General features: G+C 45.0%; 1 protein-coding gene across 1 annotated transcript in view; it reads left to right on the forward strand.

Moving 5' to 3' along the window:
• Positions 1 to 938: 938 nt before the first annotated feature.
• The window catches only part of CCM2L (CCM2 like scaffold protein), a 31,282-nt gene continuing 17,778 nt past the window's right edge, over positions 939 to 14,442 (forward strand). The window contains exons 1-4 of the mRNA XM_089662542.1: positions 939 to 2,390; positions 5,147 to 5,314; positions 9,521 to 9,604; positions 11,654 to 11,837. Coding sequence (XP_089518668.1) covers positions 2,361 to 2,390; positions 5,147 to 5,314; positions 9,521 to 9,604; positions 11,654 to 11,837 — 466 coding nt within the window. The 5' untranslated portion in view covers positions 939 to 2,360. The remainder of the gene's footprint in view (positions 2,391 to 5,146; positions 5,315 to 9,520; positions 9,605 to 11,653; positions 11,838 to 14,442) is intronic.

Below are 14,442 nucleotides of genomic sequence, written 5' to 3' on the forward strand. Positions count from 1 at the left end.
CCCCCCCCCTCCCCTTACTCTATCCAAAATGAAAAATAGCCTATATGTACAGTCTGCAGGAAAGAAGGAATAGAGGCGACATGATTGAAACCTTTAAAGAAGAAGTCTGCATGGGTTAACTGGTCATTTTTGTCTAGGGGTTGGGAGAGCAGCGATACACTTGCCTAATCCACCGATCCTCAGAGTGCAAGACCGGTCCCTGGCGCTCCTGATCCCTTTTCCCTGCGTGCAGTCTTGTGCATGGACTGTTCCTGATGTCATCATGCCCATAGACCTGCTCTGGATTGTAGGAACAGTCCACCGCTGGACGTGGGGGAGCGCTATTTTTCGGAGGATCGAAAGATCTGTTATGTATAGCCTTTCTGTGCGCCCTTGGACAAAATGAGCAGTTAACTCATGCAGTGCAGGTAGAGCCCCACTGCATGGGAAAATATTGTTTTCCCTGAAGTTCTGCTTTAAATACATTAGGGGGCTGCTTTAAATACATTAGTACACGAGCATGAACCAGACATCATGACTTATAAGAAGACAAAAACCTCATGTCTAGTACCAGAGATTAGGATACTGATAATTCCGGTGAGGAGTGCTCCGTGTTATCAATCATGGGCACCTCTTCAAAAGTAGGAAGGGGGAATGTGTCAAACCCTTCATGAAGAAGCACTGAGACAAGAGGGCGAGCAAGGAAGATCAGGAAGTGCAAAGGAGTAGAGAAAAGCTGAAAAGGAAAAGAAGTAAGAATGTGAGGGCATTTTGCCTGGGATGGGTGAGGGGAGGAGGAGAGGGGAAGGGGAGGTATGGGGTAAGGAAGGAGCCCATGTGGGCCAGTAGCTTGGGTGTCAAGGGGCATGACAAAACTCGTCAGACTGAGAGCAAAGTCTGGTCTATATTCAGATGGGTGTTTATAAGATATCCAGGGGTCCTAAGCCTTTAAAAGTTTGGTGTGGAGGTCTTCGAGTATGGAAGTGAGCTTCTCATGGACCATGGTCTCCTTTAGTCATTGCTGGACCTCGGCAAAATTGAGGTGCGGTTGTCTCTAGGCCCTGGCCAACGTTTGCCAAGCTTCCGGAAAACCAAATCTCACCAATTTTCTTTGGTTGGCAGCGAGGATCGGAATCGTTTTTTTCAACTGGGCCTCCCAGGGGTTACGGGCTAATGAGATGTTCAAAACCAACCTAATCTTAGAATATGTCAGGCTGTATCTGCATGCATACCAATCTAGGTAATGCCTACATGTCATGCTGAGCCTCCATAATTAAAAGAACTGAAATCCAATGAATGAAAGGGACAGGCCAAGGACAGTCAAGCTAGGGAGGAAAGAGCTAGGTGACGTTCTCCAGCCAGGAAATAAGGAGGGTTGTATCTGAGTTGCTGCAGCTTCAAACGCAAATTGTGAGAAGCTTACATAGTGATGGGAAATGAGAGTAAGCGATTTCCATACAGGAGAGGAAGGACGGAGTTCTGAAAAAAGAAAAATTTTAGCCAAAGTGGTTTTGATAAGTCAAGTTAGAACCTTAACAGATAACCAAAACATCATATAAGGAAGACACAACAGGAAGTGAGAGGAAACGTTTCTAAAATTGGTGAAAATTCCTTTTTATATATTTGTCACAGGCACAGGTTCCCAGGTGGGACATTACCCTGCACTTCCTGTTGAAGTTTGACTTTCTCAGCACCGTGTTTTGCTAAAAATGGTGAACAGAACAAAAAGAGAATTTCCATCGGACAGCCACAACAACTTGACATGAGTTCTAAACCTTTCACACTCAACAGCTAAAATGGGAGAGTAGCTGAGGCACATGTAAATTGGTGTTTGTGTAACTTTATAGAAGTTGGGATTTCACAATGGCCTGATGGTGGGTTGGTTAGTATGCTGGGAATGGCTTCTTTTGTAATAAATATATAGGAAAAATGCTAAGGCTGTTTCCTGAGAATTTCCCAAAGATGTTATTAAAACCTCTATTACACAAAAAAATAGTTTGGAGTGCCATTCTTATAACCAGCTAGAGGGCTGTAGGTTGTCCGGCTCTCATAATGCTACCCCGAATACATACCTTGTCCCCCCAGACTTCTGCTTGGTTCCTCATAGCCTCCTCTAAGCCCTCTGGTCTCCCCTCTGCTCAATGACTGCAATCTGTTCTTATCACTCCGGACAGAGGCAGGAACTGAGTCCTGACCTGGTGGAGTTTCCTCTCTCGGAAAATAACAAAGGATATAAAGTATGAAAAGGAAGAGGAGGCCGAACCATTCAAAGAAAGGAGATCGGGACGGAGCAAACACTGTACCCAGAGCTGCAACAGGAGCCCAAAAGAAAGGTTGCAAGATCTAGAAGGAGCCGACTTGTGTAGAGGACGGGGGGAAGCATGGAACAACAGGCAAAGAAAGGAAAGAAGGTATGAGAAGGACATTTTATTAAATGAAAAACAAACTTTACGTTGATGGGATATGTGGGACATAGGCATCAAGACTAACCAAAATGACAAAGAAACATAGTAACAAATAATACTCTAATTTACCTGTGAATATCTTTTTATCTATCTATCTATCCCTCCCATATCTATCTATCTATCTATCTATCTATCTATCTATCTATCTATCTATCTACCGTTTACAATTATGGCTGTATTGCAAAAAAAGCAAAAAACAAACCTCCAATGACAACAGAATACTGACTCAGAGGAGCTTAATATCTGCAATTCCCCCAATTTGTAGAAATATGGACACTCTTTACCTGTATTGCCAGCTTTGTCAGATTTTCCATTATATACAGTATCTCCTAGAAGTGAGTCCACCCCTCACATTTTTGTAAATATTTGATTCTCTCTTTTCATGTGACAACACTGAAGAAATGACACTTTGCTACAATGTGACATAGTCAGTGTACAGCTTGTATAACATGTAAATTTGCTGTTCCCTCAAAATAACTCAACACACCGCCATTAATGTCTAAACCACTGGCAACAAAAGTGAGTCCACCCCTAAGTGACAAGGTCCAAATTGGGCCCAAAGTGTCAATATTTTGTGTGGCCGCCATTATTTTCCAGCACTGCCTTAACCCTCTTGGGCATGGAGGTCACCAGAGCTTCACAGGTTGCCACTGGAGTCCTCTTCCACTCCTCCATGACAACATCACATAGCTGGTGGATGTTAGAGACCTTGCGCTCCTCCACCTGCCGTTTGAGGATGCCCCACAAATGCTCAATATGGTTTAGGTCTGGAGACATGCTTGGCCAGTCCATCACCTTTACCCTCAGCTTCTTTAGCAGGGCAGTGGTCATCTTGGAGGTGTGTTTGGGGTCGTTATCATGTTGGAATACTGCCCTGCGGCCCAGTCTCTGAAGGAGGGGATCATGCTCTGCTTCAGTATGTCACAGTACATGTTGGCATTCATGGTTCCCTCAATGAACTGTAGCCCCCCAGTGCTGGCAGCACTCGTGCAGCCCCCGACCATGACTCTCCCACCACCATGCTTGACTGTAGGCAAGACACACTTGTCTTTGTACTCCTCTCCGGTTGCCACCACAAACGCTTGACACCATATGAACCACATGAGTTGATCTTGGTGTCATCAGACCACAGGACGTGGTTCCAGTATTCCATGTCCTTAGTCTGCTTGTCTTCAGCAAACTGTTTGCGGGATTTCTTTTCATCATATTTATAAGAGGCTTCCTTCTGGGGCGACAGCCACGCAGACCAATTTGATGCAGTGTGCGGCGTATGGTCTGAGCACTGACAGGCTGACCCCCCCACCCCTTCACCCTCTGCAGCAATGCTGGCAGCACTCATGCGTCTATTTCCCAAAGGCAACCTCTGGATATGACGCTGAGCACGTGCACTCAACTCCTTTGGTCGACCATGGCGAGGCCTGTTCTGAGAGGAACCTCTCCTGTTAAACTGCTGTATGGTCTTGGCCACCGTGCTGCAGCTCAGTTTCAGGGTCTTGGCAATCTTCTTATAGCCTCGGCCATCTTCATGTAGAGCAATAATTCTTTTTCTCAGATCATTAGAGAGTTCTTTGCCATGAGGTGCCATGTTGAACTTCCAGTGACCAGTATGAGAGAGTAAGAGCGATAACACCAAATGTAACACACCCGCTCCCCATTCACACCTGAGACCTTGTAACATTAATGAGTCACATGACACCGGGCAGGGAAATTGGGCTCAATTTGGACCTTGTCACTTAGGGGTGGACTCACTTTTGTTGTCAGCGGTTTAGACATTAATGGCGGTGTGTTGAGTTATTTTGAGGGGACAGCAAATTTACATGTTATACAAGCTGTACACTGACTACGTCACATTGTAGCAAAGTGTAATTTCTTCAGTGTTGTCACATGAAAAGATAGAATCAAATATTTACAAACATGTGAGGGGTGGACTCACTTCTGGGAGGTACTGTAAATATCCTACACATATATATATATATATATTTTTTTACCAATAATTATATTATTGTATTTTGTTTGTGTTAAATCAGTTTTCAAGATTCTCTCCTTTTTGACAAGAAAAACAAATTCTTAGTTTCAGTTAAGTTCAAGTTTATGTTAAACATCTTTCCAGGTTTTTCAGACACCATTAGTAGTCTCTGTAATGTGCGGATCATGTCACTATGGGGTTTGATTTTCTAAAAGAGGAGATTGTAAAATCTGGTGCAGCTGTGCATGGCAGCCAATCAGCCTCTAGCTTCAGCTTTTTCACTTAAGCTTTGCAATAAAACCTGGAAGCTGATTGGTTTCTATGAAGATCTGCACCTGATTTTGCATGCTTCAGTTTTCGTTAATCAGCCTGGACCTGTACATAAACCTTGAGAGTCTCACGTACTTGGGCTAAAAACCCAGTGTTCATGATACCTAATATTATGTATACAAAAAGAAAAGAAAATGGGAACAAAGGCTGAGTTGGGCCTGTAGAGACCAACATTGTTCCAATTTTAATTTCTGGGCTCGGATCTTGGCAATTCAGGGCACTGGCATCTTGTATTGCGATAAGCCACAGCAGACACATTAGGAGCATCTTTGCTAATGAAGGGATTCTGAGATGCGCTGGGTGGTTGACTGTAGAAAATCAGATTGAAATGTGACTTGACGCGCTGCCAGTTACTGTTTTTATGACCTGAGCTGTTTTTACATGTACTGTAAACTATCACCGGCAGGCTCTGGTCTCCCCCATCAAACGGCTGGTGTCGCTTAAATCTTCTCGGCGCTCTGCAGCAAAGAACAGCGCTTACCGACGCCCGCTCCATTCTGTGCCTGTGATGCCCCCGGACTACCTACTAGACCCTCAGATCCTGCTGCACGACTATGTGGAGAAAGAAGTGAAGGTGAGGCGCTTAAAATGGAAATCCACGCTATTTTTTTTTTTTTTAATTTCGATTTGGAAGGGGTGTGAAAATGTCAGAACCTCCTGTCTGGTTTGAATTGATGTCTGTTTCACCGTTGCAGAGATTTCACCTGACCTGATATCCTAAACGTAGGGTCTGGGGAGAGCGGATATAGTGAATGCAGGGTCCGGGGAGAGCGGATATAGTGAATGCAGGGTCCGGGGAGAGCGGATATAGTGATGCACGGTCCTGGGAGAGCGGATATAGTGAATGCGGGGTCCGGGGAGAGCGGATATAGTGAATGCGGGGTCTGGGGAGAGCAGATATAGTGAATGCGGGGTCCGGGGAGAGCGGATATAGTGAATGCGGGGTCCGGGGAGGCCAGATATAGTGACTGCGGGGTCCGGGGAGAGCGGATATAGTGACTGTGGGGTCCGGGGAGAGTAGATATAGTGAATGCGGGGTCCGGGGAGAGTAGATATAGTGAATGCGGGGTCCGGGGAGAGAGGATATAGTGAATGCGGGGTCCAGGGAGAGCGGATATAGTGAATGCGGGGTCCGGGGAGAGCGGATATAGTGAATGCGGGGTCCGGGGAGAGCGGATTTAGTGAATGCGGGGTCCGGGGAGAGGAGATATAGTGAATGTGGGGTCCGGGGAGAGCGGATATAGTGAATGTGGGGTCCGGGGAGAGCGGATTTAGTGAATGCGGGGTCCGGGGAGAGGAGATATAGTGAATGTGGGGTCCGGGGAGAGCGGATATAGTGAATGCGGGGTCCGGGGAGAGCGGATATAGTGAATGCGGGGTCCGGGGAGAGCGGATATAGTGAATGCGGGGTCCGGGGAGAGCGGATATAGTGAATGCGGGGTCCGGGGAGAGCGGATATAGTGAATGCGGGGTCCGGGGAGAGCGGATATAGTGAATGCGGGGTCTGGGGGGAGCGGATATAGTGAATGCGGGGTCCGGGGAGAGCGGATATAGTGACTGCGGGGTCCGGGGAGAGCGGATATAGTGAATGCGGGGTCCGGGGAGAGCGGATATAGTGAATGCGGGGTCCGGGAGAGCGGATATAGTGAATGCGGGGTCTGGGGAGAGCGGATATAGTGAATGCGGGGTCTGGGGAGAGTGGATATAGTGAATGCGGGTCCGGGGAGAGTGGATATAGTGAATGCGGGTCCGGGGAGAGTGGATATAGTGAATGCGGGGCCCGGGGAGAGCGGATATAGTGAATGCGGGGTCCGGGGAGGCCGGATATAGTGACTGCGGGGTCCGGGGGGAGCGGATATAGTGACTGCGGGGTCCGGGGAGAGCGGATATAGTGACTGCGGGGTCCGGGGAGAGTAGATATAGTGAATGCAGGGTCCTGGGAGAGCGGATATAGTGAATGCGGGGTCCGGGGAGAGCGGATATAGTGAATGCGGGGTCCGGGAAGAGCGGATATAGTGAATGCGGGGTCCGGGGGGAGCGGATATAGTGAATGCAGGGTCCGGGGAGAGTAGATATAGTGAATGCAGGGTCCGGGGAGAGTAGATATAGTGAATGCAGGGTCCGGGGAGAGTAGATATAGTGAATGCAGGGTCCTGGCTTTAGTAACATTTTAATTTATTAAGTGTTAAGCTGTGTTATTCTTTATAATCTTCTACAATGCTCCATCCCAAACAGGCTGGTCCCCAAGTTTTGGAAATCAGTAACTGATTGCATACTGCAGGTTGAAAATATACATTTGAAGGAAGAGATTACTAGCCTTAAAAGATAACTTCACCTTTGGAACATGTTACGTGTTCCACCCATTTTTAGGATGGAACATGTAACATGTTCCAGCATCTGCAGTTTCTCCCCCCCCCAATAGCCCCCTCCCTGTGATAGCAAGCGGGGGATCTTCTCCCTGCACCCGCTGTCACAATGTGAAAACAGCGTGGCCGTGCAGGGCTTCGTCCACACGGCCACGTCATTCATTCCCATTTTCCTTCCCCTGAATAGACTACAAGTACTGTCGGCCATTGCGGCTGACGTCTTGTAGTCCTTGATGAACTATGAGGGTGCTGGTGAGCGTCCCTGTAGTTTATTGATCTTCCTGCTCTATGTATCGGAGGTAAAGGCAGACCGCTATCCTAAAGGTCTGCAGGAGCCAGACACTGCACACGCGATCTGCTGCAGGCTCCTTAGAGAAAAAAAAATGCATTTATTATTTTTTTTCAAGTGGTAAAAATGGCAGACTACGGTGCATATTACAAAATGGAGCTGGCTACGTTCTAAAAACTCGCAGCTCCTGCAGCTCTGTACTGGACACAACCCCAGACCTCATTTTACAGAAGAACATGCTGTACTAGATATCAATAGCTGTAGGAGTGAGGAGAGCTACTGAATGCAGGTCAGAACTCAACAGGTGACCTCCTTTATTACACAGAATTTCATCTTTGTGATGTTTGAACGGTTGTTTTCCTTCGTTCTTTTGGGGGGGGGGCGCTTATTACCATCATCCTACCACATCTTTCTGCGTACCAAATACAAGCATATCCACATTTATAAAACACCTGAAAAAGCTATACTAAATTCCGACTGTAACCCGATGTAATGGCATATGCACGGTGGTTGAAATATGTCCTGTTTTTTTGTTTATGGATAAAACGGGAATAAAACTTTATTGACAAAAATGCTCCTTCTTGACCCTTCTCGTCCATTGAATTGAATGGCATTCTTACTTTGTACTGACTACTGTTTGTTTTGGACTCTGCCAACTACATAGTGTCTGTTTTATAAATATTTGCATATGGCAATAAAGTGTCTTAAAAAAAAAACCAAAACATGCAGCAACCTATGGTCAGGGTTTTCACTATCAAGTGCTTACAGTAAGTAAACAAAAACAGGCAAAAAAAAAAGAAAAGAAGAATAGGAAAGAGAGAAAGAAGTCATTAAAGGTATTTTAATGACTTTCTCTCTTTCCTATTCTTCTTTTCTTTTTCTTTTTTTTTGCTTGTTTTTGTTTACTTACTGTAAGCACTTGATCGTGAAAACCCTGACCATAGGTTGCAGCATGTTTTTTTGTTTTTTTTAAGACGCTTTATTGCCATATGCAAAATGTTCATAAAACAGACAATATGTAGTTGGCAAAGTCCAAAACAAACAATAGTCAGTACAAAGTAAGAATACAATTCAATCTGTTCTTATGTACCTTGCTTTGTTATACTTTTGTACGATTTCAATAAACGCAACTGTTAAAAAAACAAAAAGAATACCATTCAATCCCAACATTTATATTGTGAAGTGCTGAGCAAACTGTTGGTGCTATATAAATCCTGTATAATAATAATAATATTTATACCATACCAAATGCATACCCAATTTATTGTTCTGGAATTGGGACAGAGAAGTATTCTCACCTATTATAGGGTGACAGGTATAGTCACATATAGCACGTAGTATACGAATACATAATAAAAACAAACAAAACAATCAAAATATACTCAGAAAAAGAGAAAAAAGAAAGGGAAACCTTGAAAACTTTTTTTGTTTTTTTTTGTGGTTGCTTTCAAGGTGTATAGCCGGGATTCGTAGCTCTCCATATCATCAAAAATCATGTGCCTGCGGATCACCCCATCTGCTACAAGAATCCTACAAAGAAAATATAATAATCTCTTACCCCAGGTTCACACCTATGCGATTTCCGCTGCATTTTGCAGAAACGCACTACAGTCCATTTAACATGATTTCCTATGGGGCAGATTCACATGTCCGCGTTTTCACCCGGTGCGTTTTATGGAAAGGGTCAGGGACTTTTTTTTACGCAAAAAGTTGTGTTTTTGGTTCTACGGACTTCAATGGAAACGCTGCTGAAAAGCATGTAGTGCGTTTTTGATGCGTTTGGGGTTTTAAACCTGCCTAGCAACAAGAAAAAAATGTTAAAGAACCTTCAAAACGCTTCAAAAATGCGGCAAAAACGTGTTAAAAACACACTGCAGAAACGGATCAAACGCAAACTGCCTAGGTGCGAACCTAGCCTTAAGGGTTGTCAGCCACTGTCGCAGTGGAGTCCACCTACCTGGACCATATGTTCCCAAACTTCTTTGGACAACCCCCTAGCATCGTACAACGGAAGATCCAAGCTGACCAACTTTTTCCATGCCGTCAAGTCAAGAGGTTGCTGCATTTACAGTTTACAATCATTTACAGTTTTCAATCATTGCCATCATATCCTCTCATTCTCCAGTTCTTAGGTCACCTGACGTGGGTAGTCGCCTCTTTGAATCCATCTAGCCGAGATGAAATCTTGCAGCTCCTGGACACAGCTCGGGTAAGGCTCTCCCTGTTAAAAACCTATGTAGAGTGCCTGCAGATTCAAAAAAAAAAAAAAACATCCTACAGGAACAAGATAAAATCCCTGCAGGCTGAACAAGATAAAACACTTCATCCCCCCATCAATGCAACAGCACAGATGGATGCATCCGTCACGCTGGCTGTTCTATTGACAGCCGGTACCTGCAGCTGTCAGAATTAGGGTGGCCACCTCATCCCTTTAAACCCAAACACATATTCATGACTCGGGTTCTGGGGCTGATTAAGGTGGTCATTAAACGGACTTAAATCAGCCTCAGAACCTGTGTCATTATTATGTGTTCGGGTTTAAAGGGATGAGGTGGCAACCCTAGTCAGAATACCTGAACAGTGCCTGCTTGCATGGTGGTGTTCGGACAAGAAATATTTGCCTAGCTCAGGGGCCGGCAACCTGCGGCTTTCCAGCTGTTGAAGGACTACAAGTTCCATCATGCCTCTGCAAGTCATAGCTGTAACTGTCAGTTTTGTAATCTTTGCAATGCCCCATGGGAAATGTAGTTCTACAACAGCTAGAGAGCCGCAGGTTGCCTACCCCTGACCTAGCTCCTTCAATGAAAAATCGACTTTTGTCATGCCAGATGGTGCTGTCAGGACCACCCGCAGAATGAATTTTGGCCAGTTCTTCCTGCATTTGATCCATGTATGGCCAACTTCAGTAATGGAGCCTCTTCCTCTACCCTTGAGGGTCAGTTCACACCACGAAAGCGCACTCCGGATGCATTCCGGATACATTTTTGCGTTCACACCACATGATGTTCCGGTGCAGTTTTGATGCAGTTTGCTATGTTTCAGTACGGTTCTGTGCAGAAAAAATGCAGCATGATCTACTTTTTTTTCTGCACCGGAAACTGACTGCACTGGGCCATTGGAATACATGGAAAACACTGTGCATGCATTTTTGATGCAGAAAAAAAGCGCACTGGACTGCATCTAATGTGAACTAGCCCTAAGGGCTAACAAGCATTTAACTCTTGGAGGGAGGATGGGGGAGGGGGTGGCGCTAAAAAGGATAGCCATAGAATTTCAGATATATGTCAACCCTAACCTCTGGTTCACATATACGCGGCCACGAGAGCCCATTCATTTGAAAACGCAGCGCGCACGGGAACGTCAATTCCCAGTACAGGTGCGTTTTCCAGTTTTCCATTAGAATTATTGGCACCCGCCTCCGGTCCGCATTCCTCTGTGTGGGTGGTGCGGCTGCACGGATTTTCGTGCAGATCCGCAGCCACACCAACCGCACAAATGTGAACCTAGTCTAATTGGATGGGATTCATCTGCTAAATTGCTGTGTATTATAAACAACTTTGTTTCATCTCAGTGCTGCTGATCTCCTCCAGCCTCTTTCAGCTACTTCCTGTCTACATTCCATCGCTCCAGCGTTTGGCATTGTTCTGGATTATCTTTAAAGTGACAAAAGTAGACCTTGCCTGCAGGATGTGTGTTGGCACGGCTGCTTGTAGTCTCTACCCGGGGCGTTTGTGGCAGGGTGACAACACAGGAGCACGATTGGCAGACAGTTGTCACCCAGTAACAGGAAGTGACTGAACAGGAAGACCTTCTAAAAGGATTGCCAGGTATTATTTTAATGGAAGCTGCAGATTAAAAACCACCTTTGAAATGACGGGAACATATTGCAGCTTACATGAGATCTTAGTGATTGAGTTCACATCTAATTTAATTATCTTGTCATCTGTTTTCTCTGTGGTTGTCCAGAAAGAATTTGTTGTCTAAAGTCCTCATTTCAGTGCACTGACTGCTCCTGTCGAGGTGAACCTAGAGGAAGAATGAACCTAGAATCAACTGCCATTTCTAAGACTGCCCCCATAGGCACACAAGGGGCACCCCCCCCCCCCCTCTTGAGGCAAAATAAAGTCCTAATCCTGTTTTCCGGCACAAGAGTTGACATTTTTCTAGGTTATGTTTTTGTGTGGTTTAGGCAGAACGTGGTCAGTTTTCTGAACTTCCATGATCCTGAAGGCAACTGTCATTGTTCTTGTCTCCACAGCAGTTGAAGGAGCTGCCCCTACATTGCACCCCGGAGCAGGACAGTATCCTTAGCATGTCTGCCCGCAGCCTCCTACTGACCTGGAGGGACAATGAGGAACTGATCCTGCGGATTCCCACTCACGAAATTGCCGCTGCTTCCTATGTCAGAGACGACGCACTCCACCTTCTTGTCCTCAAAACAGGTGCCGGAAATTGGCTGTCTCGTTTCCTTTGTATGGTAGGACACTTGTGTTGGGATGATGCATTTCAAACAGAATCTGTCACCTACCCAAGCCACTAGATCAGGGGCAGGCAACCTTCGGCTCGCCAGCTGTTGCAGGACTACAAGTTCCATCATGCCTCTGCAAGTCATAGCTGTAACTATCAGTTTTGTAGTGTTGCAATACCTCATGGGAAATGTAGTTCCACAACAGCTAGAGAGCTGCAGGTTCCCTACCCCTGCACTAGATCAACCAGGGATCCTGACACCGAAATGTATATTTTATATCTGTTATTTGAAGGTGAATTTTAAAGACTTAGCTCCTTTTTTTACCCTATGTAACAAAAAAGGGAGATAATGTTCATTAGCAGTTAGTCGTGTTCTTTAGTGGTTGTAAAGCTTTGGGGTTTTTTTTTACTAAAATAACAAACACGTTGTACTTACCTGCTGCAATGGTTTTGCTCAGGGCAGCCCTGATCCTGCTCTTCTTGGGTTCCTTGCCAGTGCTCCTGACCTCTCCCCCTTGCCGAGTGTCCCCAGAGCAAGCTGCTTGCTCTGGTGGCTCTCCTGCATGCTCGCTGCCGAGCCAGCCCTGTACGTCTATAAGAGATATTGAGCGTGGCTTGGGCCACAACTGTGCAAGACTGGACCAGCTGAGCATGGCATTTCAGAAGTGATTCATTGATATATCGACTAGTGAAAATTATCGGCTGAAAATAGGGTTATTGGCACTTTTCCGCGTCCCAGTGACTTCAATGCAAAGTCACGTCCCATTGACTTCAATGCAAAGTCGCATCCTAATGACTTCAATGCAAAATCGTGTCCCATTGACTTCAATGATAAAAATGTCATATGGGTACAGTGTCGCATGACCGTGCAATTGCCATTCAAAGTGCGACAGCGCTGAAAGCTGAAAATTGGCCTGGACAGGAAGGGGGTAGAAGTGCCGAGTAGGCAAGTGGTTAACAAGAATAATCGTATTTAGGTCCACTTTAGGCAGTTTGTTGTTAAAATCTTCTGCCCCGTTTTTTTCTATACAATGCTTGTAAACACAAACCAAGAAAAAAAAAAAGAAAAAGAAAAAAAAAATACAAAGTATGTATACGCAATGTGCCAAAATGTAAGAATACTCCACCCAAAACAAATCTGGAAATATCCGGGAAAAGCGAACTCTACCTCCACAGACGCCAGCGAGTCCAAGCAGTCATTATAATTTTTTTTCAAATCCTGTCCCATTGACTTCAATACCAAATCCTGTCTCATTGACTTCAATGCCAAATCATGTCCCATTGACTTCAATGCCAAATCCCATCCCATTGACTTCATTGGAAAATCTCATCCCATTGACTTCAATGCAACGTTGCATCCTAATGACTTCAATGCAACGTCGCATCCTAATGACTTCAATGCAAAATCGTGTCCCATTGATTTCAATGCCAAATCCAGTCCCAGTGACTTAATTGCAAAATCTCCTCCCATTGACTTCAATGCAAAATCGTGTCCCGTTGACTTCAATGCAAAAAACAGCCCCCTATTGACTTCAAGGCAAAAACGCCTCTGTTTAAGTTTTTTTAATTTTATATAGATTTCATTTTATTTTCTGTTCAGTTTTTGTGCGCCGCTTTCAATCAAAGTTATTTTACGTTACTGGATTGTATTTTTTATAAATTCATATTCATTTAAATTCATGATAATAATTAAATATTAAATATAATACATTTATGTCTAAAAAAAATAATAATTACAAAAAAATGTCCATTTCGGTTTTCGGCCAACTGAAGTTTTGGTTTCGGTCCAGAATTTTAATTTCGGTGCACCAGCATGTTGTCCCCGGCCTGAGTTGTGTGTATGTAGTGAGGGGATGGAGGGTGCAGAAGGCTCTCTTCTTCTCCCGCTCCTGTCCTTGTCTTCTCTGGGTTACCCACGTGAACAAAACTGACTTTATTCAGCCGTCAAAAATGTCTTTCATTAACGGCTGCCTGCACGGATCCTTAGATGTCCTCTGTGTCCTGATGGCGTCTCGCTCCGGTATTCTCCTGTGTCCATGAATCTTTCCTCCGACTAGTTTCTTCAGAACTTTTTGTTTCCTGAATGTTTTATTCCTTAACCTGTCTTGTGATTACTCTCGCTCTGAATCTTCTATTTACCCCGGGTGACCCAGCCGCTGTCATGTAAACTGAAACTGGGGCTCTTTGCTTTTTAATGAGGGAAGTAACAACTTCATTGCTTGGACTCGCTGGCGCCTGTGGAGGTAGAGTTCGCTTTTCCCGGATGTTTCCAGATTTGTTTTGGGTGGAGTATTCTTACATTTTGGCACATTGCATTTACGTACTTTGTATTTTTGGTTTCTTGGTTTGTGTTTACAAGCATTGTATAGCTTCTGCTATAGGCAGAAAAAAACAGGGTAGAAGATTTGAACTGCCTAAAGTGGACCTAAATGTGATTTTTCTTGTTAACCACTCGCCTGCTGGGCACTTCTACCCCCGTCCTGCCTACAGGGCACTTCTACCCCCTTCCTGCCTACAGGGCACTTCTACCCCCTTCCTGCCTACAGGGTACTTCTACCCCCTTCCTGCCTACAGGGCACT

Source organism: Staurois parvus, unplaced genomic scaffold, assembly GCF_062004578.1.
Source record: "Staurois parvus isolate SC_StPar_1 unplaced genomic scaffold, SC_StPar_1.0 ptg001490l, whole genome shotgun sequence".
NCBI lineage: Eukaryota > Metazoa > Chordata > Amphibia > Anura > Ranidae > Staurois > Staurois parvus.